This window comes from Corvus kubaryi, unplaced genomic scaffold (genome assembly GCF_017639235.1).
Source record: "Corvus kubaryi isolate FWS band 111438036 unplaced genomic scaffold, C.kubaryi_AGA036_p1.0 37334, whole genome shotgun sequence".
Taxonomy (NCBI): Eukaryota; Metazoa; Chordata; class Aves; order Passeriformes; family Corvidae; genus Corvus; species Corvus kubaryi.
Window position 1 is genome coordinate 6,701,460 of NW_024581108.1, and position 25,498 is coordinate 6,726,957.

Genomic DNA, 25,498 nt, shown 5'->3' on the forward strand with positions numbered 1-25,498 from the left:
GGAGGTGATGGAGAGCCAGGCCCAAGAGGTCAGCAAGGGATGTTTGGGCAAAAAGGTGATGAAGGTCCTCGAGGCTTCCCTGGCCCTCCAGGCCCTATTGGCTTACAGGTAAATTCCTTTATTATTTTACCTTCCATCTGCAAGAACACTGTTTTCTGTGTCAGAAACCGAATGACTACTGTCTTCTAATAAATAGATGATAGCATCAATTAATTAGAACGGAAGGATGCCATTCTCATAGGGTTCATGCATAAATAGCAGATTTAGTGCAGCAGGAAGTTAGTGGGATGCACTGGAACTGAACTGCTGGCTAACACAGGCTTTGGAATTTCATTCAGTAATTCATTAATTTCAGCCAATTTCTGCTTTAACAAGAGCACTCCTTTACACTGGAGATACACACATTGAGGAAAAGATTCAACCAGGAGATGTATTTAGCATGGCCTTGTCATTTACAGTATTTTCACAATAGGTTTTAGGCACACGGTGTATCTCCGTGATACCATCACAGACACTACTTGCAGCCTGAGAGGTTAGCAGAAGCCCATAATGCTTATATACTGCAGCCATCAGGCAGGTTCCTACAGTTTCATATTTCTTCCTCTTAAAATTGGTATTTCATGAGGCAAAAAACACAAGGCAAGCATACAGTAAAATGTAGTCTTCTCACTTCTGCATTCAGAGAATTACAGTTGAAAAATCTGTTTTTTCAAAAAATTAATTTGCTTAAATATAATAAAACAAAGAATAAGGTATTTAGGACCTTGATTCATTTCTATGTAATTAACATTAGAGCACAGAACACTTACTACTTCTAATCCAGGAACTAAGCTGTAACACGAATCTTTAAAAAAATTATAATAATGTTTGAATATATTCAACAGTATTTTCCTTTCTATCCACCATGTGTGAACTGACTCAGCTCTTTCACTAAGCTGAACCTTAACCTATAACTATATATTTTTTAATTTTTAATCTATTACACAATGCAGTTCACAAAACTTACAGTATATAAAATTTATAAAACATTTCAAACTGTTCATTTCTGCACCAACATTTATATCTTGTGTATATTTATATTGCCTTTGATATGGAAAGTTTCTTTATTTTCAGAAATAATTACTCAGAAAAAAATTTCAGCACACAGCTTTGACCCTCCATTTAGGAATGCCCAGCTTAGTGGTGATAGTGCTTCCAGCTAGGTATCAGTTATTAGACAGACTTGGATACTTTGCTTCTAAGGGAATGTTTGTGTGATGCAATGCAACACCTGCCAGCAGGGTTTGTCACATCCAAGGGACACCTAATTAAAGCAGTTACACAGCTTCCAGTACTCAGGTACCTTAGACATCTTTGCACTCCACTTCACTGTGCTGCACTGACCATGTTCAGTCAAATTTTTTGTGTCACCTAGTTTAAGCATCCTAGGACTACCTATACATTTACTGTAACATGAAAAATTCCCTTTCCTTTCTTCCCATTTTAATGCAAATAGGTATTTTTTTCTTGTTCCACCATCCTGCCCCCTCCCAAGTTCACAGGTTTGAAATGTAGATCTGATTTATATTGTTTCATATTGATTTATAACTAATCATTCCAGGGACCCTACCAATAGTATTCTCCTCTGTGTTTTATAGGGTCTGCCTGGTCCACCAGGTGAAAAAGGTGAAAATGGTGATGTGGGCCCAATGGTAAGACTTATTCCCCACTGGTCACTCTGAAGGACATAAATATTCTCCATATATTACTGTCTTTTCTCTATAGCTCACCATTTGATAAGATACTCCTGAATTTGGTGACCGAGTATGAAACATTTTGTGTAACACAAAAAAATCTCTCTGGGATTTACTTTTCTTTCCCACATCTATCCCCTCATCATTATTCTCAGGACTTATGTAACATGAGAAGATACTGAAAAATAGATAGCAAAGCAGATGCTCTGGGTATCTGAGACACAACAGTGACAATTGGGTTCAGGAAAGAAAGAGGAGAAGTAGATACCACCGCACCAGAGAGCCTGGAGCTGCTTTCCTAAGTTCAGGCCATTGTTATTAACATACAGCTTCAGGTACTTGCAGGCCAGAAGACAGTAAACACTGCTTGGCACTGTTTATTTTCCCTGGGTGATACATTTTGCAGCTGTTTCTCCTCCTGACAGAATGCCTTGTGGGCTGTTCCTGACTGCCAGGCACACTCTATACATTCACCTCCAGCACCTTGTGCCAAGTCTGGATGCTTCACTCCTACACTCATCTGTAGGCACCATGGTGCAGTTCTGCCACAGGGCTGTCATGGACACTTGAGCTGGTCCAGGGTCTCTGCACAGTGGGATGGGCAGGCAGGGAACTTGTAGGGAAAGAACCAATCCTCGGGGGGCCCGAAGCATCAGCTCATTTTCAGCTCAGGTGCTGTGTAACACAGCCTGATCTCCTGTCACCTTGTGAACTCATCCAGTGGGCAGCAATCTGGCCCTGCTGTTCCTGTTGCACAGCAAAGATTAAAAGCCCTCTACAGATTGAGCGCATTACTTTCCATTGGTCAGAAATCCCTACTGGACTTATTCTTTATGATTGTAACTATATTATATCTGTTCTATGATTCTGTGATATCACATTGTCTCTTTGATACAGGGTCCACCTGGCCCGCCAGGTCCAAGAGGTCCCCAGGGTCCCAATGGAGCTGATGTAAGAATCAATCTATTTTTTTGTCTTGCTAATTGACTAATAAGCACTTTATTTTGGATACTATATTTGGGATAACAAATATCTTTTATCACTGTAGGGTCCCCAAGGCCCCCCAGGCTCAATTGGCTCTGTTGGAGGTGTTGGTGAAAAGGTGAGTGTGGATGAAAACCCCCTAGAAAGAGAACCCATTGGAGTAGGAATGCTATATGATATTCATTCATTACAATTATTTTCATCGCTATTTTCAGTTCTCTATTCAGAAAATTTTCTGCAAGGATATGGAGTAAGCTTGTTTGGGGTTTTTTATTTTTGTGTTTTATCCAAGGAACATGCCAGATGTATCTTCCTTTTTCTTAAAGGAAAGATGACGTATGCATGGATGTAAGGGCTTTTTTCTGTAATTTATTTGAAGCAACAGAGTAAACTACTATTTAGTGCTGAGCCAGCAAAAATTTCAAAAGAGATGCCTGTTTATTTTATCAAGCTACATGACCTCGACCACATCACCTATGTAAGCCTAAAAGCCTTTTGCCGTAATGTTACAGATTTAACATTAATTTTTTCCTGAACTTCAGAATGGGAAAGAAGATTCTCAGTGGAGCATAAGATGGAGGAAAAAAAATAGAAATATGTTCCAGGCCACTGTATAAATAGTTTATTGAGAAACTATGTAGATTGGTCTTGAGTATTTAATTATTTGACACAGAGTATCACATATATTCAAACACCAATGTCAATGAATCATAGAAAAAACATCCCTAGCAATGTCAGTATTGGTAGTTTTCCAGAAAGCTTTCTATATTGTTAACTTTTCAGAACACGAACCAAGATTTCCCTTTTTCTAACTAAAATAGTCTTTTAAAAGAATCTTCAGGTGTTTCATGATTTCTTTCTACATGCCCATCAACCAAATCACTTGCCAGTGCTCTGGGATGTGGCGAAGAGTGTACTAGAATACTACAAGATAATATTTGGTTTGATGGAAAAATAGCCTACTTTGTCTCCCTTTTTGTCTTTTGAGACCAGAAGTACTGAGCCCAAACAGATGTCATTGTGTCAAGTTGACAATGCTTCACTGCAGTCCTTCTTTCTTAGCATGTGGCTCTGAGCATCAGCTCACCTTTTGGGAGCAGCATCATTCTGGTGTTTTCAATCTTTTTTTCCCCAAAATTGCACAAGACACACAAAACACGATGCCCTCCTGCTTGACTGCATTATTAACAAGGATTTTCCTTTTGATGTCCCAAGTTCATGACATTGTTCATCCAGCCTACTTTAAAAAAGGTCTTGGCCTCATGAAATGCTGCAGGATTTGTTTTTTTCTCTCTGGGAAGAGTACCAAAAATGTGACACAATCTAAGACTTGAGAGAAATAAAAAATTACTGGGAAAAGAAAATCTGTATGTCAGTGGAATACAGAAAATAATGGGGACTGTGGGAAGAAAAAAATTTCCTGTGACCACTAGGGTACTGAGAAAAATGTTAATTATGAGAACATCCAGGGTAGCACCTAATTATCTTCAGTGCTTTAAAAAAACCCACCTTGTATAATATTGTGGCCCACTGAACTTGATAGGAATTTTCCCATTGGTTTCAGTCACCTCTTTAATTTTCAGTGTTTCATGATCAAATTATATTTCAGTCATTTTGTAAAAGCACTGGCTTATATTGAACTCATTACTCCTTTGTTTCTCCCTGCAACTCATCTGTGTGGTTTAGAATCACTATTTGTGATGATTAGGCTACGAAATTTAATTCAAGAACATGAAATTCAGACTGTGTATCACTTGGTTGTCATTTTTTATGTCATTTTGTATTTCCTCTAGCTTATTTCCCATACTCTCTGCATCCACAAAGAGAAGCTTCCAAGTGTATTATTTTGGAAGTTTTTATTTATTCTAATTGCTTTCCTCCCTCCTCCTCAAGTTTTAGTACATGCCAGGGTTTTTTCCTTGTTAGGATATCTTCCTTCTTAATTTCAGTTCCGTTTAATGAGATTTCAGGCTTAGATATCATCAGGAGTTGTTTTGTCAGGGTGAGTTGCTGCAGTGGGAGGACAGTTCATGCTTTTAAACAAAACATGCATTTTTATTTTCCTCTTCTTCCCACACATTTTTTCCCCAATGTTTTTCTTATTATGTCAGCATGCTTTGGCCTCTGCACCCCTTTCAGGAAAGACATACCATACTACAGATAATTAAATACAGCGAGTGTAGAACGTGCAAAAACATTTTGGCATCATCCCTGTCACTGTTGAGGAGAGAAATAGGTTTTCTCACTTTCATATTTGAATGGTTTGACCAGAAGGTATTTTTTCATTAATACAGGGGTTTCAAAGCCCCCTTATCTTCTGGCAGAGATAAACAATTTTTGTCACACTTTGTGGCATGCATTTTTAACTAGTTTGTTGTTTCCCCTGCTCTACACACAAGGGCCTGAATGTTCAAAGGCATCAGCACTCAAATGTTCCTGTAGCCCTGCATTATTAATGCCGTAACCTCTACTGAGGGCCTGGCAGTCTTTCACTCAATAGAACCACTTAAATCCAGCTGCCACACCAAGAGCAGTCACTTTCTTCTGCTTTTAATTAAGAAAAATGGAAAACCATAATGTACCAACACATGCTTATCTCCAATTTGATGTCAAAGGTCTAACTTGCAGGTATTCTAAATAGCCAGGAAGTTGCTCATGACTTCTCCAACCTGTGCCTTAGAATGTACGTAAGAATTTACAACAGAGGGGAAACAGATCAAGTAATGTCAACCCCACACTTCCACAAAACCTAATGAAATAAATTTGCTGTTCTAATTTAGATGAATTTGTGATAACTGCACTGAGTACTGTGCTGTTCTTCTACCCTTTGTCCCTTCCACAGCACGTTAGAAACTATCAGAGTTAGAGAGCAATGCAAACCCAATGTCTGCAGAGCCTAAGCATTCGTTCTGTAGCCTCTCAGAGCCCAGACCTGGTTTACTGCTTGAAAAAGTCTGGTGTTAGAAAACCACTATACTCATCTGGGTTTACATTCCTTCCTATTATATTGTTCTAAAACACTTTTCAAGGTAGTACACTAATAAGGAGTCCAACACAGTAAACAAGTGAAATCAATAGTTCTCATGCTTAATCATTGATTTGTACTGCAGATAGAAGTGAGAGGACAAAATCAATTGAGTATCCTGGCTCTAAGTTTAGAAACATGTTTGATAAGTTTTCACAGACAATTTTATGTGTGCATATCATTTTTCCACACCTATATGTGCAGACACTGCTAAGGTACCTAACCAAGATGTGTCTGTGGCAGCTTAGGCTACCTGAATATCCATCCTTACAAATTACTTTAGTAACTTTACATTGCCTACTGACTGTGATTGCTTCTCATCCTTCTCCACCTCTCCAACATGCTTGTAAACATGAGCCCTTCCAGAAAACACAGCCTTTAGAATTTCTGTCAATTAAATTTAGCTCTCCACAGAGCCCTTATATCTAACACATATGCAGACCTATGCAAAAAAGATTCTCTTCTAGAGTTACAATTTCTCTCCTTTTTTTTTTTTTTTTTGTTTTGTGAGAATGGCAAAAAGGAGCAAAACTGTAACTTTTCACAACCCAGTCAGTAGCAAAGTTGCCTCTCATTACTATGAAATGAAACACCGTGTCCCAGAATTTAACCAAAAGGTGGCAGCCTTCCATCCACTATCTCTGTGCTTTGTATGGACAGTTCTATAGAACTGGTCATGAGGAAAACAACATTTATTAAACTTGAAAACTTTTAAAAAATGTGTTTTAAATTTTAACTTTTAAACTACTTTGCCTAGCTTGGTAGAAACTTTTCTACTTGCTTAATCCACAGAGATTTTCAGAATTAAGCATGTCTGTGCAATTACATGACGCTATGTAGTTTAAGATGTCTGTCTTTTCTTGTTGAAATTCTGTCAGAGGAAGGCTTTGCCTAAGAAAGACCATACTAACTTTTAAAAGATCTGAGCTGCTAACAAAAGAGAGAAAAATCTCCAGAGGTGGAATAAATCTATTATTAGATCATAAAATCTGTTTCCCAGCAGAACATGAAATATTTCCCATGGAGAAGGTACATCAGATTCTGAATCAATGCCATCGTTACTAAAAATGAAAAGAAAGACAAGGGCCAACAATAGCTATAGATTACACAATTTTTAGTAGCTATAAATATGCACTCTGTAAATATTTATCAGCTACAATCTTCTCTATCAAAACACTGTTTAACTCCCTTAACAGTTATCTAAACTAAATACAGCATTTCGTAGTACCTCATACTTGGACTATAAAATCACTGCCAGATAAAACAAGGACTGCATACACAGAAGAGACACATTTTTTAGTAGAGCAATGATACAGAAATATTAATATGAGATGAAACTTTAACTGGTCTCATCTTTCACAGATGTCCTTTAAGGGGAATATCTTGACATTTTCTAGCCCTTCCAATTTTTCAGTTTTCCACACTGCTGCTTGCTGGGGAGCTGCTGTGCACAGAGCTGATCTGGGCTGCTGCTCCAGCCAATGTCACCATGTGTGCTGGAGCAGGCACCCCCAGTGCTCCCTGGTGCTCCCAAGTGTAGGTCAGAAGAAGCCCAGTGTTGCACAATATCACAGAATGAAGATGTGTTTGTCAACAGGAAGGGTAAGAATTGTATTATAAATCAAATGTGGATCATCATAAATTACAATATTATTTAGCAGAAAGGCAGAAAAAGAGCTCACTCTCTGAGAAGCTGACAAGGGGATTACACTGCACAAGTACTTGTCAAGAAAGACTGGGCACAATTAGTCCTCTTATGTCACTCCTTTAGTTTGTCCTGCAATGGGCTCACCTTTGGAAAGGGTCTGTATAGTGCACTCTGTAGGTATAGGATGGCTACTAACTTAATATAACTGATAACATATTTTTGCTGATTCCAGACTTCATTCTCTGTTGTTGCAAAAATCTCATTTGATTGATAGTAGGTATGGACAAAACCACAATGCCAATGGTGCTGCAGACTCAGTAAATGCTGTGCAGAGAATAAGGAAATGAAGATTATGAATTTTCCTGAAAAACATACTTAACACTTATTGACCTGAAGCATCCCCTATGGTTTTTGTTTTGTTTTAAAATGAATGCTGCATCACAGAAGTAAATGAATATTAAGTACTATAAGGGATCATTAATTTTTGAGATTACTACAAATTTAAGTGTATCTAATAAAGCATACCAGAGTTTCTAAAGGCACATTCACCCTTTAATAGTGCCCTTTTTAAAGGGCATTTTAATATTGCTCCTAAAGTGTTGGTTATCTGTTAATTATCCTGGTCTGGAATTCAGTTGAGAGGTACTGAAACCTTTTTCCTTTAATCTAATGAAATATTTGCATTGGGCTGAATTCTGGTCCCAGTGAGGTTATCATGCTGCTCTGAGCTTCTCCGAAAAAAAGTTCAGTATCTACACCATAAGATTTGTTTTTAAATTGTATTTTATGATTTATAGTTTTATACTGACCACGTGGAAATGAAGAGGGGCATGCAGATCACACAGGTTAGGAAGGATACACAAATTTATTCCAGTTCTGTGAATTCAGTAAATGATTGGGTTTTCAGCACTGAACTACTCTTGTTCATAAATATAATTTTTGGCAACATTCATTTGGTTTGGAAAAAGAATATATTTGAGGGGAAAAAGATCCCCCCATTAGCAGCTGGATTGAAAAATTCTATGGGATAAGAGTACATAGTTCTTATCTAAGCACTCCATGACAATCACAAAGCATATTCTGCTATCCTTCCATGATTTGTGTCTCTGTGATATTAATAACTAAATATCCTACTAACAGAAGAGTTTTCTATAAAATTTTATGTATCAGACCACTGAGCTAGAAAATAATTGGTCATAACTAAACTTTAAAATTAAGAATTGAAAAGACAATCCTTGAGATAATACTGTGTATTAGCTCAGAAGGAGACTGAATTATCTTAAATATTCACTTAATCGTGTACAATCTTTGATGTGCACAGATTTTATTTCCATACAGTATCATCCTGAAAGCCATTTGCTTTACTAAATAAATTCCACCACTGGTAAATACATTGCACACACCTCTGTAGCCTGTGGAGGACATTTTTCTAACTGATGCTGTTATTTCATCCTTAAGTTTTTCTTTATGTAATTTTTTCTTATCCTAACAGTAGCTATAGCAATAATCACAAACAGGAAATTTGCAGTATATGGGATAATAAAGGGGAAGATCTTCCAAAGCCCAAAGGGAAGTTTAGTCTCCATGGCTCAACAAAATATTAGTTTGCTGTATTATCTCTCAAATTTCAGACTCCAGTTCTGCAAAACCATATACATAACTCAACTCCCTCTAGGTAGACGAAATAAAAACCAGTTCTTATAAGCTGTTTACATAAATAAACTTGGGAAGAATATGTAATAACAGAAGTAAATTCATAGAAATATTCTCCCTAATGACTCATAAATTTTTCTTATGCATCTATAGGGTGAGCCTGGAGAAGCTGGTAATCCTGGACCTCCTGGAGAATCTGGAACATCTGTGAGTATTTTGTTGTTGTCTTATCATTATTATGGTGAGCTTAGGTATCTGGCAGTGCTTGCTTTGGAAAGGATTTCCTCAGATCACTTGTGTACTTGTGTATGTTTTCTTTGAATTTTCAGTGAAGAACTTATACCTTTAAAATGCAATTTGTTTCCGTGTAATCATAGCCACATCTTGTACCAACGGAGGATGAAGATGGAGACTTCCTAAAAGAATACCTTTTTCCTTCCATAAGTAGTAACTTTGGCTTGCATGTTTTCCTTTCTGAAAACAGTTCACTGATGCAAACTGGGTGCAGAATTTGGCACTTGACCTGAGAGGTACTAATTTCCCACTCGCATGCCAGTATTTACTGGGGAGTGACATGGCCCTTGTCTGAAAAATGAGTTTGCCATTGTGATCCTCTTTTTTTTGGCCATTCAATTTCCAGATGGCATTTTTGTGTTCATGTGTTTTCTACAGGGTCCAAAAGGTGAAAGGGGAGAAAAAGGTGAAGCTGGTCCACCTGGAGCAGCCGGACCACCAGGTGCTAAAGGACCTCCAGGTGATGATGGGCCTAAGGGTAACCCAGTAAGTGATCTTCATCATTCTAACCCAAACCACTGTGAAGCATTGCTGAAAATGTGCCGCTTACAGAACCACAGCATTTTCTACAACTGCACTCCATTCATTATATGCTTCATAAAAGATTTGTGATGAGTGCTACCTGCTTGTCAATGGATGACACATTCCTTGCTTTTTTTCCTGACATATCTAGGGCCCAGTTGGTTTTCCTGGAGATCCTGGTCCCCCTGGGGAACCTGGTCCAGCTGTAAGTAAACCAGTTTTAGGTCCTAGTCTTAGTTTGCACTTAATTCTAGTTGACCCTTTCTCTTTCTTGTCTGGGGATAAGCCTGTAAGATTCGTTGCTTTTTTGTTCACATAGTTCTTAAGGCTTAAAAATGTTTAAAAATCTTTAAAAACTTTTGGAAACTAATGTTCTTGGGAAAACGCTCTGTAGAAAAATAGTACTCTTTTATATATATATATATGAGAGTTAGTGACTTAAATTAGCTGAATTTTTATTTTTGTTTATTTTCCTTGAATTCTGTAGGGTCAGGATGGTGTTGGTGGAGAGAAGGGTGAAGATGGTGATCCTGGTCAACCTGTAAGATTTTTTTCTCATTTTATGTCACCTTCATGTTCTCTCTGATGATAAGAAAGTATCTTTTCCCAAATCAGTGCCTTCTATGCAGTCACACTCTTAAAAATATTTTCGAAGTGGATGCTTTTTCTATTATATTGAAAAATAACTATTTATTTCCTTGCAGATGTAGAACTGCCCATATTACAGTAACACAGTTGAGCAAGAGCTCAATTTCTTTTAGAAGTAGTGATGTGTTAAAAGATTTGTGCTGGAGCTGCTGAGGAGCACTAAAATTAGAGCAGCTCTGAGCCTAAGAAAGAAATGCTGCAGCCAAATAATCTTCATTAGCTGAACTGATGAAATTAAGCCAAGATGTTAAGCAGTATCTGAGCCATATTAAGCATCAAAGTTCTTCTATTTCTTCTATTTCTCTAGATTCTGTCCATTGGAAGGGGCTAACACATGGCAGATGTCTGTGGTATTTAATGAAGATGAGAAATTGATCCTTTATTACTGCTGAGTTTATAATTTTCTGTTGCAGGGTCCACCAGGTCCTTCAGGTGAAGCTGGCCCACCTGGTCCTCCTGGGAAAAGAGTAAGGAATTTCTCATGTTCCCTTGTACACTTCTCTTTCTGAGACACCATGTCCTAGAGAATTTCAGCTACTTGTTCTGCGCTGTGACACTCATACATGACGTTTGTAATTTCTTTTAAGTAATGTAATGAGGGAAATGAAAAAATAGAAACAGCAGAGAAAGCTCTTTAACATGGCTAACGTGGAATATTAGAACAAAAGTAGATAGGGAAGAATGTATTGCATAAATGTGCTTTTTCTTTTCACTCAAGAATTCAGTGTCTACTCAATTAGTCTGCTAGCAGGAGTGAGTTGTTATGACAGTAATAGCAGACACCATCTTTAGGCACATGACTGCTATCAGGGAGCAGGGAGAATGTGTCTGATTTGGTGTCTTTAGTCTTGGAAATAAAATAATTTCAATGCAGCTATTGTGCAAAACTGTGTAATCTCCTCTGCATACAAAATTAACATTTTGTAACAACAGGCAGACATTTCTGTAACTTACGAAGCTATTCCATTATTTCTAAAGCCTTTGAAGGTTTACAGGCTTTACAAATATAGCTAATCAAACCCAGTAAATGATGTTGCACTCACAGAACTGTAGTAGGTGCATCAACCCTAAGGTCTGCTTTAGATGCCAATTACATGCAGTTTTTACATTTAAAAAAATAGGAGAAGTGGCATTATTAAACGTAAGCTGAAAATTATTTAGCCAAATATGTTAAATTGCTTTGTTTAATGGGCTTGAGTGAGCTGACAAGCCTAATTAGTTTTAATTATTTTATACAGGAATCTATTTGCTCCACCAACACACAAAGTATTTATAATATTGTAAATGATTATGGTAGCATCAGCAACCTTATCACTAGAACTGAAATATGGCTCGATTGAATATTAGCAATTAGTATATTTGCTCAACATCAAATTAAAACTTCCTGCTTTATTATACAGAAAGGCAATAGCTCACTCCTCACAGATGGGCTATATTCTATCTGATTGTACCTAGACAAAAACCCCGAATTTTGAAGCACAAATTCCATGTTAACTGTGGTTTGACACGTTTCCAATTTAGGGAGAATGTATGGCTAGATATTGCAATGTAATCCCATTGCTGAATTTTGAAGAAAATATTTTGTAGAATCAGATTCTACATTACTTGAGCACCAGAGTGTTTCCAACTTGTAGGGAATCTGTATTATTCTGATGTTACACTAGAAAGAAACAGCTAAAGACTGAAAGCTTCATACTTAGCTGGAAAAAATGCTTTCATTAGTTTTCGTCACTTGTATGGTAGAATCAAATTCAAGAAAACACCCTAACAAGAGTCTTGTCATTTGGCTTGAGAAGGACATACCATTTCAGTAGTAATAGTGCTGTCTGGGAGGTGCAGCTCTGGCTATACCACTACAAAGCAATATTCCACCCCATTTTTTGTTTTTCTGTCTCTGAAACAATGAGCTGGCAGAGCTCAGAATTCATACTTTTAATTAAAGTCTCTTGAAATCCTCAACAGCAGTCTCCTTATTTATTTTGTTAAGCATTTTCATTCCCCTCTTCCATTCTGTTTCAGAACTGACCTGAACTCAGTTTTACTGCCCGATGTTCTGAATCATGTTTATTACCCTGCATCAGAGTTTGGAGCAATCTCTCTTTAGTTACAAAGTTTCCCCAGCTCCCCCTGGGAAGCAAATTCTAGTGAAAGACATGCACATAAATTGTTTCTCCATTGTATCTAAGAAACTCATAAGCTAAAACCATAATCTACAAAGGGTGACCTTTGTGACATAGTAATAGATAAAGTCTTTTAAAGTGATTTTTTTTTTAATTTTCATTAAATCATAATTATTATTTTACATATTCTGGCTTCTTAAATGATCTGTGCATGTACCAGATCAGAAAAATGCATGCTCAGAAGGCTTTATACATCAATGTAATTAAGGTGCAAGTAACTGCAGTAATTGTGCCTGCTTATCTAGAAATAGAGATACAGACTGAATCACTCTACAGTTACGTTGTTACTATTATTTCTCCGAAATTTAATCCCTTGCTCTTACTTTTGGGACTTCTTTTTGGTTTGCCATACAGTACTACGAACATACAGTACATCTCTAGGTTGAATTCATTGATTTCTGTCTGACAAATATTAAAAACAGCAGGAAGAAAAGACACCATCAGAGAACGTTTGTCCTTAACATCAACATGCAGTCAATACAAATCAGCACAGACAGCACTCCTTGCCTGTGTTCCTTCAGTGTGCCAGGCTCTTGAGCTTTAGGATCTGCTGCTGGGCTGCTTTCTCTGGGAGTGACAATCATATGTCCACATCACATACACATAAAGCTCCATAGACCAACCAAAAAATATTAGAATTTAAAGTGCAAGACTAATATATTTTTGTTCTCCACTGGAGGCCATACCATCTGCTTCCACTAAAATAAGAGATGTCAATACTGAAACAAAGCCAGTCTCATTGTATTGAGAAGAAGTTTATTTGGTCTGTTGCCTTTAAATACAATGTTTGAGTAACTTGGGAAAAAGCAGTGTTTCTATGAAGGAGATTTCATTCCATTTTGGCTACAGCATGATGCTGCCTCAGCAGGGTGCACTCACCACTTAAAAATTAAGCTGATTTTCTCTTGATTGCAAATGCACAGAACAACTAACAATATGCCAGGTTCCTATCTCAACAGGCTGATGAAATGTAGTAATGGTTTTCTGTGTTGGAAATCATGCTTTAAGTCAGAGGACAGACAGCTATAAACAGCATTTTAAATTATTTTAATGAAATATGGAAGAGCAGAGAAAAATATTCAATAGGTTCACATAACAAAAATTGAGAACAAGTTTGTTTCTTCATGATTTCTTTTGTCTTCTTGGTTCATAAAATGTATCAGGCAGTATGTCCAAAATTAGAGTGCAATGGTCATAAAAATCAGCATGGTAGCTGCGATGCCGAGGGGGAGAATCATGCATTAATGTAAAATTACTGTTACTGAGATCCTTTCTGTCAGTTACAATTTCCCAGCCACTCCAACAACGGCAGTGTAGGAAGGTAAGATAAATAATAATCACCAGTTTGTCTCTGCAGAAGCCCTGGCTGTGCCAGGCCAGCAGTCACAGCCTGTGCGAAGGAGCATCTCCTTCAGCAGCTCTGTGCCTGGGGCAGCCTTGGCACTGTTTGATAGTGAACACTCCCTCTGGTTAGCACTCATCACTCATTGTATTTGTATTTTAGCCATCACAGTGGGTTTAGCCCTGCTAATTAATTCATGCTGCAGCTGCATTTCTAGATTATGAAAGACCATCGTTCTCAAATACAAATTGCCACATTCGACCCTTTTTTAGTTTCTTTAGATAGGGTGGATTATAATCCATGTGGGAACTTCAGTACAAGGAATTTTCAAGCAGTAAAGACAATGGGCATTTAAATTTTAAATAAGAAAACAAAGTCATGTTTGTAAAATGTTTCTGAATTTATTTATGTACCTGTTGATTTTTCTTGTTATCACTGCAAACTGTGATCCACCCAACAAATTACAACCTACACAAAGGGGTATATTTTTAGTAATCTGACATTACTAACTATTACTGAAAGAGCAGGGATTTAAATTATTCTTCATGTTTTAAAGACTCAGCATTTGGCCCAGGGCTTTTAAGCTTCTCTGTATTTTGAAGAAATAAAAATAAGTCCTTTACCTCTTACAGCTCTTAAAAATACCAAAGTAAAACCTGTTAATACCCACAACAAATGGTTAAAGTCCACTGTGGGTAATTCAATTCATTTGGCATTATCTTTGATGTAAAGTCTGAACTATTTCTGTGGGCCAAAAGGTTCATACAGTGCTGCAGATGTTCAGTGTCACCCTGGAGAAAGCCTAATTTCAGAAGCAAATGAATGATCTTAATATACTTCTATGTAAATAGTTATAAAATGAATATAAATTTCCCAGAATTAAAACTCGTGGAGTTTCTCAAGATATGTGCCAGTAGCAGTGCATAGTGAAATATATCAGGCTATAAAAATTTTGGGTTAAATTCAGCTCTAGTATAAAAAATGGCTTTAGGTCAAACACTGATCCAAAGACCTGAGCTCACAAAGCAAACAGGCAGATGCTTGACTGGAAGTACAGTTCTTATCTGTAAAATTAAAATTGTGTTCTGGTGCTTTACCTTTAGGGAGCCTGCATTGTTTTTCTATATATTGTTAAAAAGTAAAAAGCAGTAAATAAATGGAAGTGAATGAATTTTCTAATTACTGGTCTTTAGAACTTTTTTTTAAATTTTTTACATAATAACATGCTTGTTGCATTAATGAACAGATGAGTCTTATATAGATTCACAAAATCACAGCATTTGATCATGGTCACTTTTCTTTCATTTTCCTTTAAGCTGCTCATTGGCTGGCAAGAAATAGCTCCTTGTAATAAAGACATTTCCCAGGCTAAAAAATAACCTTGCAGGAGAACAGTTGGTCCATTATCTTGAGTGCATCTTTTCTAAACTAAGCATATAAGAGAACCATTTTCAGAAGAGTACATTAGATTCTAGACACTGCTTCTGTTCATAACTGAACTATGAATATTAATTACCCAACCTAGCAATCAGCCCTTGATGTTTTGGAGGAGAAAAATGTCTTTTTATTTTTCACTTTCATAGTTAGTGGATAATATGTCAATTTTTGGCTGTCCAAATGTAATCAGGCCCCTTACTGAGCCCATCCCTGACTCAGAGAATAAAGAAGTATTTGCCACTCTGTGCACTGTAGGAAGACAGGCCTTTTTGGAATTGGTGGATAAACTACAGTGAATAGATAGAAGTCAATGCAAAGCAAGTTTAAAATTAATTCTTATTGTACATATAAATTAGTATTGCCCTTTTCCTTTTATATCCTGGGATTTTTTCCCAAGCTAATTCTTTGGTTTGAACCTCATCATGTCATATGTGTTAGGCATATATATTCCTTTAGATATTCTAAAAACTTAGGAAATTTTATAGGGAAGAAAGAGCTGATATGGCAGATTGATATTTTTTATCCTGGGAATAAAATGTCAAAAAAGAAATTTAATGTTATTTTGTAAGCATTTGCTACTTATTAATATGGTAGAAATTGCACTTTCAGAATTCTTTTCACTGGTTATATTTGAAAAAAGCTGAGATTATGAGCTCAGTGTCCATATTTTACAGGGACCTCCTGGAGCAACGGGTGCTGAAGGCAGACAAGGTGAAAAAGGTGCAAAGGTAATACAATGAGGTTTTTTTTGAAGCATAGAAATATAAACTATTTATGAATTAAAAGTAAATTGTTTATGATGCATAGAGTGTGCAACTCTTCAAAGTAATAATAGATAAACTGTAAAATCCAAATTCAGACCCAGAATTAGTAGCAATATGTAATGGAGTGGAGCCAGCAGTGCAGGCCCAACACAGCTCACCTGTGACAGGCAAGGTGAGCCTGCTCTGCTGGCACCACATCTCTCTATGAAGCCAGAGACATTTCACTCAGGAAATTGTCCTGTGCAGAACTCTGGCTTTTAAAAACCGCTTTGCCTCTTGCACATCCCTCCAGTGCCAAACTCAGCCAGCTCCCCCTCTCTGACCTGGTCTGTTCCTTCTAGGGTGAACCCGGTGCAGAAGGGGCTCCTGGAAAAACAGGGCCAGTTGGTCCCCAGGGACCTGCAGGAAAACCTGGCCCAGAGGGTCTCCGGGGCATTCCTGGCCCTGTGGTAAGTAAGGGAGAACTTAATAATATTTTAAATGTTGCTCTTCTTGTATATACTTTGGTAAAGCAAGCTTTTTGGTTTTTCTAGGGAGAACAAGGTATGCCTGGAGCACCAGGTCAGGATGGCCCTCCTGGACCTCTGGTGAGCATCCTTTTCCCACACACCAGTCATAGAAGCCTCCAAATACATCACCAAAAGATCTCTCTTCTAACATTTCAGAGGTTAAATCTTCAGTTCAAATCTGAAGCTGACTATATTAATGAACTATATGCTCTCAAATGCACAGACTTCCTGTCAGCTCAACAAGAACTTTTCAATACATTGCTGCAACTTAATTTTGGATCTTAAGAAAGTAAAGTCGGTATGTAAAAGTTGCTGAGGTTAGGTTTCCCTCCTTCCCCTCCCATCCTCCACAGGAAATTACTATCAGGAGACTATGAAACCTGATTTGCAGTAGAGCACAACACACTGCAGGTGAAAAGTCTGATTCTGCATTCCAAAAGCTTAAAAATTTCACATTTCATTCATGAATTATGTATTTGCCTAAGCTTTTGCATCTAGTGATATCCTGGAGATGGAAAGCATGATCACTGAATAATATTTTGTACATGAAATGTTATGGCACTTTTGATTATGTGCCAGGTGGAAAAGGTCTCTTATCACTGCTATCCACATCAGAACCTGTCCACTGCCACCAGAGCAGTAGTGAGGGGACACACATTTAGAGTAGCAGCTCTACACCTCGTGTATACATGTGCAGTGTGAGATTACCAGCCTCTGAAAATTCATGTCTTTTGCATAGGCACTGCATGGTCAGCATTTTCTACCTCATCCTGTACAAATTACACAAAACCAGCATTTCCATTCTTATAAAATCTAAAGATTTCTCAAATCAATAATTTATTTGACCCTCTGCTTCACAGATTTCTATTCATACAACTCTTTATAGATTTCTAATTATAAAGTAATTTAAATACCCCTGTAGCATCATTATGACTTTTTAAACATATATTTCAACTTCATCTTGGGCTCTAATCATGTCATCAATCACAACTATTAACCACTGAATTTTTACTTTGATTTGCACTGCCTTTAAGAACATTTCAAGAAAACATGATCTGAGCAGGATGCTAAAACTTATTTTAACATTAGTTCCCTTATTTATATAGGGCCCACCAGGCTTGCCTGGACTGAAAGGAGATCCAGGCTCCAAAGGAGAGAAGGTATGCTTTGCTAATTGGCTTTGTCTTTGTAACTTCAGCCCAATCTAAAAGTCTGCATAAAATTAGCAGAAAGAAGCAGTAGAGTTTGTATCAGCAAGGCATCATACCATGCCTATCAAACAGCTTCCCACAGTCTTAATAGTAATCATGAAGTTTTAAGCCATATCTGATACCCTGGAAATACCTAGAAAGAAAAAGATTACTGCCTGTGTGATAATCTATTGACCACGTGATCCCTGCAATGAAAATCCCAAAGATATTGATGGAAAGGGAACTGCCAGATTTACAAGAACAAAGTAGAAATAACAAGTACTGGAGATTTTTATTTTAAAAGAGCAAAATATAAATATTTAACAGCTATAATACTTTATTTTGAAATAATGGATTGAGACACCTGGGATAGCATTTTCCTATGGAGTCCCAACAATATATTGATTGCTTGTGTATCAGAGAAAAGGTGTAGGGAAAGGGACATGAATATGACTGTACCTTGTGAACTGCAGGTTTTTTTTATGTGCTTGGATCAGCTGATTATACAGCCATATCACATGTGGAACTCTGTGAGATGCTGATACCATCTGATGTGAAAACTGGTATGAAATGTGTACCCAGGGGTACTATGATTTCTGTATAAGTTTCAGTGAGGACTACCTTGCACTTAGATCTTTCACTGAATAAGCAGTCACAACTTGCAAATAATCTTAGTTTAAAAGACCACCTAACAACAATAAATATGCTTTTAGAATAATTCGCTTTCAGGTTGATTGTTGACAAGCAACAGTGGTAACATGTGCAAGGTCTAATTTATGTATTTGCAAAACACAGTTACTTTAATGTATATTGAGTTTTAACTATATTTTCTTAAATCTTGTTTAGGGACATCCTGGTTTGATTGGCCTGATTGGACCTCCAGGAGAACAGGGTGAAAAGGGTGATAGGGGTCTTCCTGGCCCACAGGGATCTCCTGGAGCCAAGGGTGATGCAGTGAGTACAACATACTTGTGTTTCCATTTAAGTTCCACACAAGCAAGGATTACATATTCCAGGCTTTCTCTTGAAAGACATAAAGTTGTTATAAACATTTGCCACCCAGAGTCTCCTGCAAAAGGTTAAAACTTTCTTAGGCATTGTACAACCACAGCAAAATGAAACATCTTAAAATGAGATTATAGAGTGTTTGAGGAAATGAACGAAACACATACATCCTAACATGCACACATAACACAAGTGAGCAACAAGATAAAAGTAGCAGCAGCAATCTCATCACATTTACTAATTGTATTACCCAAAGTAGCTCCCGCTCTTCTAGTTACTATGCCATGTTTTTAAGGCACTGTGTAAAATGTGAGGCTTCCAAGCCAGTCTGAAGAGGAACACAGCTGTGACAATGCACGGCAGCCAGTGTAACTGACTTTGTAACTACAAGCAACTCAGATTGTCACATAGTGTTTTAAACTTGCCAACTATTTTGGCCTCCAGCAAATGGCCTGACTCAAAACTCATCACGGCTGGACACTTAATGGGGCTACCTGTTTCATAGACATGATTTTTTAGCACAGTCCACGATGTAGAATATTTTTGTTCTGTGCTTATTGTCTTACTCTTTTTTAGGGAATTTCTGGTCCTGCTGGTCCACTTGGACCCCCTGGTCCTCCTGGATTACCTGTAAGTAATTTCATCCAGCCTTCCTGTTCAAACCACCCCCATGTTGTGTGCAATACACACCAACCAGAGTTATATGTTCTTGCCCATAGGGTCCCCAGGGTCCAAAAGGTTCCAAAGGATCCAGTGTGAGTAATTCTCCTCTACACTTTTTGTTCTTTTCCTCAGCTTCTGTGTGTGTTATTTTTAAACACTGTGTATCATGGTCAACACTGCACTTCTCTCGTTGCTTTGTAGGGTCCTGCAGGTCAGAAGGGTGATAGTGGCTTACCTGGTCCACCTGGCCCTCCAGTAAGTAAGAATTCTTATCTTGCATTACACTGGCATGATGAACTTCTTTTGACAAGTGTAGAAGACAGCATTTGGGAACTAAAATATGAATGATTGTTTGAAAATGCATTTTTCAAGAAACACAGATCCACCAGGCACAGAAATACATATCTGCATTGAAAAAGCCAATAGAAACTTAAAACAAATTAAAAAAATTTTAAAAATTAAAAAATTAAAAAATTAAAAAAAAAAACCCACCCAAAAAAACCCCCTATAAACCCCCCACAAAGAAATCCCTCATGCAGTAAGTATTCAATACATTATATTGAAGCACAGAAAACAGAATTCTACTGGTTTCCCCTGATGATACTCTTCTGTTTCCATATTTCTTTTATATATCATAACAACCTAAAATGAAGAGTCCAAATCTGAATGAAGTGTTTCAATTTCTTGAAATTAAATATTGTTTCCTGGACCCCCAAGTGGAATTTTCCATAGTTTTATCATAGGAAACATCCACAGTTTTCCATTTTCATAGAATATGTCTGTGCTTGAGGGAATCAACAGGGATATAGAGGCAACTGTGAGTCAGTTCTGCATGTCACTTGTGTGAGGGCAACACACACTTCCCCAAAAAGCAATGCAGTGAAAAGGGTTTAGAGCACAACAGTGGTTTGGCCTTTTACAATGGTTTTTTTTGTTTGGTTTTTTTTGCAAGTAAATCAATGCACATAGGTATGAAACTAAAGGAAAAATGGTGAAATAAAGAAATAAACACCTTGAAGAAAGCCTATTCAAAGCATCTCCAACCCACATTCTGTGGTCTTTCTCTGCTGAAAAACTAACAGAAAGATAAAATCAGAAATGTTTTTTTCCACTTAGGGTCCTCCAGGTGAGGTTATCCAGCCACTGCCAATCCAGTCACCCAAGAAGACAAGAAGATCTCCTGACTATATGTTATCTGATGCTGGTGATAATATTCTGGATTATTCCGATGGCATGGAGGAGATCTTTGGTTCGCTGAATTCACTGAAGCAAGACATTGAGCACATGAAGTTTCCCATGGGCACTCAGAATAACCCAGCCCGGACCTGCAAAGATTTGCAGCTCTGCCACCCGGACTTCCCAGATGGTGCGTTCATATTGCATGGCACAGGCACACACAGCTGAGCTTAGGGTCTGCCAGGGTGCTTTGGCAGGATAATGCATTATTGGTAGATGGCTAATACAGTTGCTCAACAAATACAGTCTCATTGAATCTATTTTTACAGGCAGAAAAGTTTAAAAAACGTAAGATGTTCTCTTGGTAAGAGCCAAAGTTCTTTAAATACATAACTTGATCTGGTTTGCAAATTAAAATCTTTTAAAGTGATGAATAAAAGCAGTTGTTGTTTTGAAAGGTGGGCCTTGCATTTCCAGGACAATCAAAACAAGAGTGTGATGAAAGAGCTTAGAATAATAATATGAAACAGCATTGGTATTATATGAGATTTCTATTCAATTATGACTCAAAAACTTTACTGGTCTTTTACCCCTAGAAGCAATAATTTTCTCTACTGCATCAGCACTGTTTTTTCTAGAACAGCCAGCAAAGAGGCATGGAAGTTTCTTTGATACTGTTCAATGCTACCAAGTAGTAGCATAATAAAATGCAAAGTCATATGAAGAGAAACAGTGTTCCTAAGAACTATCTTGATTTTATTATTCTTTGTTGGTTTTTTTTCTAAATAATTTTACCCCTCTGAAAAGGTTTAAATGAAAGCCAGCCTTCACTAAATTTTCATCCTTTCATAATTTTTTCAATTGCAATGGATATTTCTCCCAGTTCAAAGCAATATTTTTCTGCTTTTAAATGGGAGGAAAAATAGATTTTGACAGTTTAATAATATTTTACTGCTTTCACTCTAGATAGATAAGAAAGATGGTTGCCTTGAGGAGTAGTTAAGCAGTGTATGTGCTATATGAAAAGTACATATTTTACAGTTCAGCACCCTCCATAATAAGGACTGTTTTTTACAGAACACATCCACTTTCTTCATTTACCAGTATTTGCTTCTTCTTTAGAGCTTTCTTCATATAAAAAGTAACCTTATTTTAGTTAAAATAAAAGACATTGCATTCATTAAAATACAAAATTCTCCAGGGGTAAGCTTATAGAAATGAAAGACTCTTTTCAATATACAGCCTAAATCAATGCCCTATATTAAGAAGACACAACTGGTGAAAGGATTTGCCATTTCTCTTTGAAACCTCCTCTATTTGTTTGAAACTGGATTAGAATTGTAGTTGTCAGAAAGTCATTTGCTGCCCTGTCTGTGAGACATCTGGAGATAAGACCCCACATCACAGAAATCATCACTTTAATTAGAATAGCAGATTTTAAAAAGCACTGACTTTAAATGGAGCTTGGATGGGCTGCAGCTCTTTTCATGCCCAGCCTTCACTGGTGTTGCAGCTTCATAACCCAGGAGTAAAAAAGTCTTTGCTTGAGATGTATCCCTCTCAGTGGAAACTTTAGGTGCTTGTGCCAGCTACAACCCCACCAAGCCCTGTGCAGACACCTTTTCATGCAGATAAGGATGCAAATCACTCCAGATTTTGCCCCCTGGCCAAAACCATTCAGATAAAATAACTTTCCTATGAACTTTGGAGGACCATTAGGTAGCAGTAAAGCTTGGTCTTCTGAATATTATTTCTACTGTATAAGCCAAATATTTTCCCATTTGTCTTAGGGGAATATTGGATTGATCCTAACCAGGGCTGTTCCGGAGATTCCTTCAAAGTATACTGCAATTTCACAGCAGGTGGGGAAACTTGCATCTACCCAGATAAGAAATCTGAAGGAGTAAGTACCAATCTGTGTTTTCAGTTGCCTGTTGACAGTTCCTACTGTGCAGTTGCAATGTTGAACTAAACAGGATAATTACATTGTCACGTTTTCATGTATCTGTCTTTCTAATTACATTTACATTTGCGTATACATGAATGGAGCAGTAAAATGGTACATAGAGTTAACAAATACCATTTGCACTCTCAGATGTGGAATCTATGCACCTGCTTGCTAACATTTCACTACATTTCAGAATGCAACACAGCTGAGCAGCCACTTACAGTACATGATCTAGTATTGGTTACCTAAAAGCTAAACCTCACTGTGTTTCTCCTGTGGGCTCATTTATATCTATTCATTTATTCCTATGCAAAGTAGATGTAAAAGACTTCATTAACAGTGTCCTTACTCACTGTTATAGATTACATCTGCTGGGGCATATGGTGCAGAGGAAGGCTTTCTAAAAGCCTGCTTGAATGACAGAAATCTATCAGCATCAGCACCAGTGAAAAGTCATTTAGACACTTCACAGCAACAATTTTTACCAGCAGTTTACCTGAATCTTAACAGATGACAACCATCTCCCTCAAATAGAACTCTCTCCTGGGTTCTATTTGAAGTCACTAATTTGAAGGCATTCTCTACAAGAAAAACATCCTATTTTTAACCTTTAAAGTGGCTGAGATTGCAGAAAGAACCATTCTTTATTATCTGGTGTGAAATTTGTCCCAATTCATGTAAAACCTTCATATCTGTTAACATATGTTTCAAATACTTCTGTCTCTGCTGCTTGACCACACAGGTTAGAATTTCATCGTGGCCAAAGGAGAATCCAGGATCTTGGTTTAGTGAATTTAAGCGAGGCAAACTTGTAAGTTGTCACTGCAATATAACTGTATTCATAAATCAGGTACATGTTGTCAGTGATCAGCAAATCCCAGGGATTTTATAAATATTTATATAATGAAAAGACCCCCAGCCCTTTTGCCCTAAATATTACAGCAGCTCTGTGGCCTCTTGCCACTGGGCAGCAGAAGCCTGGTCTGTATTGTCCCACAGTGATCCCAATGGTCACCTGCCCAGCCGGTGGTAAGGATCTGGCCTCTGACCTCACCACTGAACCTTAGGAAAGAAGCTGGAGCACAGATCCCCCACCCCAGTCTAGGTAACCGGAAATATACTGAGTATGCAAAGGTGAGGCTGCGGGCTGACATAACTTCATGATTAACTAAAAGCAGATTCCTAAAGAGATTCTGCTGCTTTACACTATAAGGTAGGAGTAATTATGTCTTTCCCAGTAGAACGAAGCTAAAATATGTAGCTCTTCATCCTAAATATACTACTACATCATGAAAATTTATTTACTGAATCATAGCTGTATTGACCTTTAAAACGTCATAAAATGTTATGTGTTGGTTGATTTTTTAATTAAGGACAGTTATGTGGTTCTCTTTTGCCAACAATAATTTTGGTTTGCATTGTACCAAAGAAAACAGATAAATACTCATCTAACTTCTTATATTTTCCAGCTTTCCTATTTGGATGTTGAAGGCAATTCCATTAATATGGTCCAAATGACATTCCTTAAACTACTGAGTGCCTCTGCCAGACAAAATTTCACTTACAACTGTCACCAGTCTGTAGCCTGGCACGACGCACCCTCTGACAGCTATGACAAAGCACTAAGGTTCTTAGGATCCAATGATGAAGAAATGTCTTATGACAACAATCCTTACATCAAAGCTCTCCATGATGGCTGTGCAGTAAGTAGAGCTTCAAAGAGTCTTTATAAAACCAACCTGTCATTTAAAGTAGAAATCAAACAAATTATTTTTTCACAGCTTTCTTCTGAGAAAAGCTTTGTAAACACTCTACTTCTCGTATACTGACTTTGAGTAGATTTTTAACCACAGTACACCATTCCATATTTAATTTTCACCTATGTACCAAAAAAGAAATAACCACAAGCCAAGCAGCAGAAATGGAACAAACTTGGAATGGATGGAGGCTGTCAGCACTACTGTGCTGAAACTAGACTATCTGCTACTGTGTATGAGCACAGTATAAGGGAAGAGCAGAAGCAAAAAGAGATAATGAGAGAAGGCAGCCCATAAGCAGAATATATCCATACTAGAAATCAAGGTATACACAAATAGAATATTTAGTGAATACAGCAAAAACATGTATTGCATTAAGTCCTATGTATGTACCCAAACATAGCGAATTAATTTAATAGTTTCATATGTGACTTTGTATTTCCTTTTCTCATTTTGTATATTCAAAGCCAGGTGAAGTTAGTGGATTTTCAATCCGAATCCTCCTTTAGGTAAAAATCCCCAGAGGTGTCCAAACGTGCATCAGCTCTCTGAGCACTTCTCTTTCAGGGTCTCTGTGGGCATAGCAGCTGTTACCACTTTTAAGAAATAGAAGAGTCTCTATTTAACACTTTGAAACAAAAACATCAAAGGAACAAGTGACGAAGCCTCATTATTTTGGTGTTTGATATAGGAGCATTCTGAAGGCAGTTTCTGAGAAGTCAGAGATATAGAATTAGAGACCTGAAAGTGCCAGGATATACACCTGGCTCTGAGGCAGAGATGCAGCTCAGGAGGTGCAAAGCACCTCCCCTCAGCAGTGAGATTCTAATACACAACTGCTTCATGTCAGCCTTTCTATGTGCCTTGTATTTTCATTTCACCTTTGTTAACCACAGAGAGTAAATGTAGAGCTCCAGAGAGAGCTGAAAGTTGCAACTGTCACTGAACTGAGAACACTCAGATCTGTCAACTTGGATGCTCATCTGGACTCCAAGACCCTGGTAGAGCTGAAAGGGGTCT

The 25,498-nt window shown here is 37.6% G+C and overlaps 1 protein-coding gene across 2 annotated transcripts in view; it reads left to right on the forward strand.

Annotated features, from left to right (window-relative positions):
- Positions 1 to 25,498, forward strand: part of COL11A1 (collagen type XI alpha 1 chain) — a 133,000-nt gene that overhangs the window by 105,133 nt on the left and 2,369 nt on the right. For both annotated transcript variants that reach the window (XM_042029996.1, XM_042029997.1), the window contains 21 exons: positions 1 to 108; positions 1,638 to 1,691; positions 2,631 to 2,684; positions 2,782 to 2,835; positions 9,197 to 9,250; positions 9,716 to 9,823; positions 10,011 to 10,064; positions 10,347 to 10,400; positions 10,921 to 10,974; positions 16,141 to 16,194; positions 16,572 to 16,679; positions 16,764 to 16,817; positions 17,846 to 17,899; positions 18,776 to 18,883; positions 19,511 to 19,564; positions 19,654 to 19,689; positions 19,799 to 19,852; positions 20,714 to 20,963; positions 22,564 to 22,676; positions 23,464 to 23,532; positions 24,191 to 24,424. In XM_042029996.1, coding sequence (XP_041885930.1) covers positions 1 to 108; positions 1,638 to 1,691; positions 2,631 to 2,684; positions 2,782 to 2,835; positions 9,197 to 9,250; positions 9,716 to 9,823; positions 10,011 to 10,064; positions 10,347 to 10,400; positions 10,921 to 10,974; positions 16,141 to 16,194; positions 16,572 to 16,679; positions 16,764 to 16,817; positions 17,846 to 17,899; positions 18,776 to 18,883; positions 19,511 to 19,564; positions 19,654 to 19,689; positions 19,799 to 19,852; positions 20,714 to 20,963; positions 22,564 to 22,676; positions 23,464 to 23,532; positions 24,191 to 24,424 — 1,782 coding nt within the window. The remainder of the gene's footprint in view (positions 109 to 1,637; positions 1,692 to 2,630; positions 2,685 to 2,781; positions 2,836 to 9,196; positions 9,251 to 9,715; positions 9,824 to 10,010; positions 10,065 to 10,346; positions 10,401 to 10,920; positions 10,975 to 16,140; positions 16,195 to 16,571; positions 16,680 to 16,763; positions 16,818 to 17,845; positions 17,900 to 18,775; positions 18,884 to 19,510; positions 19,565 to 19,653; positions 19,690 to 19,798; positions 19,853 to 20,713; positions 20,964 to 22,563; positions 22,677 to 23,463; positions 23,533 to 24,190; positions 24,425 to 25,498) is intronic.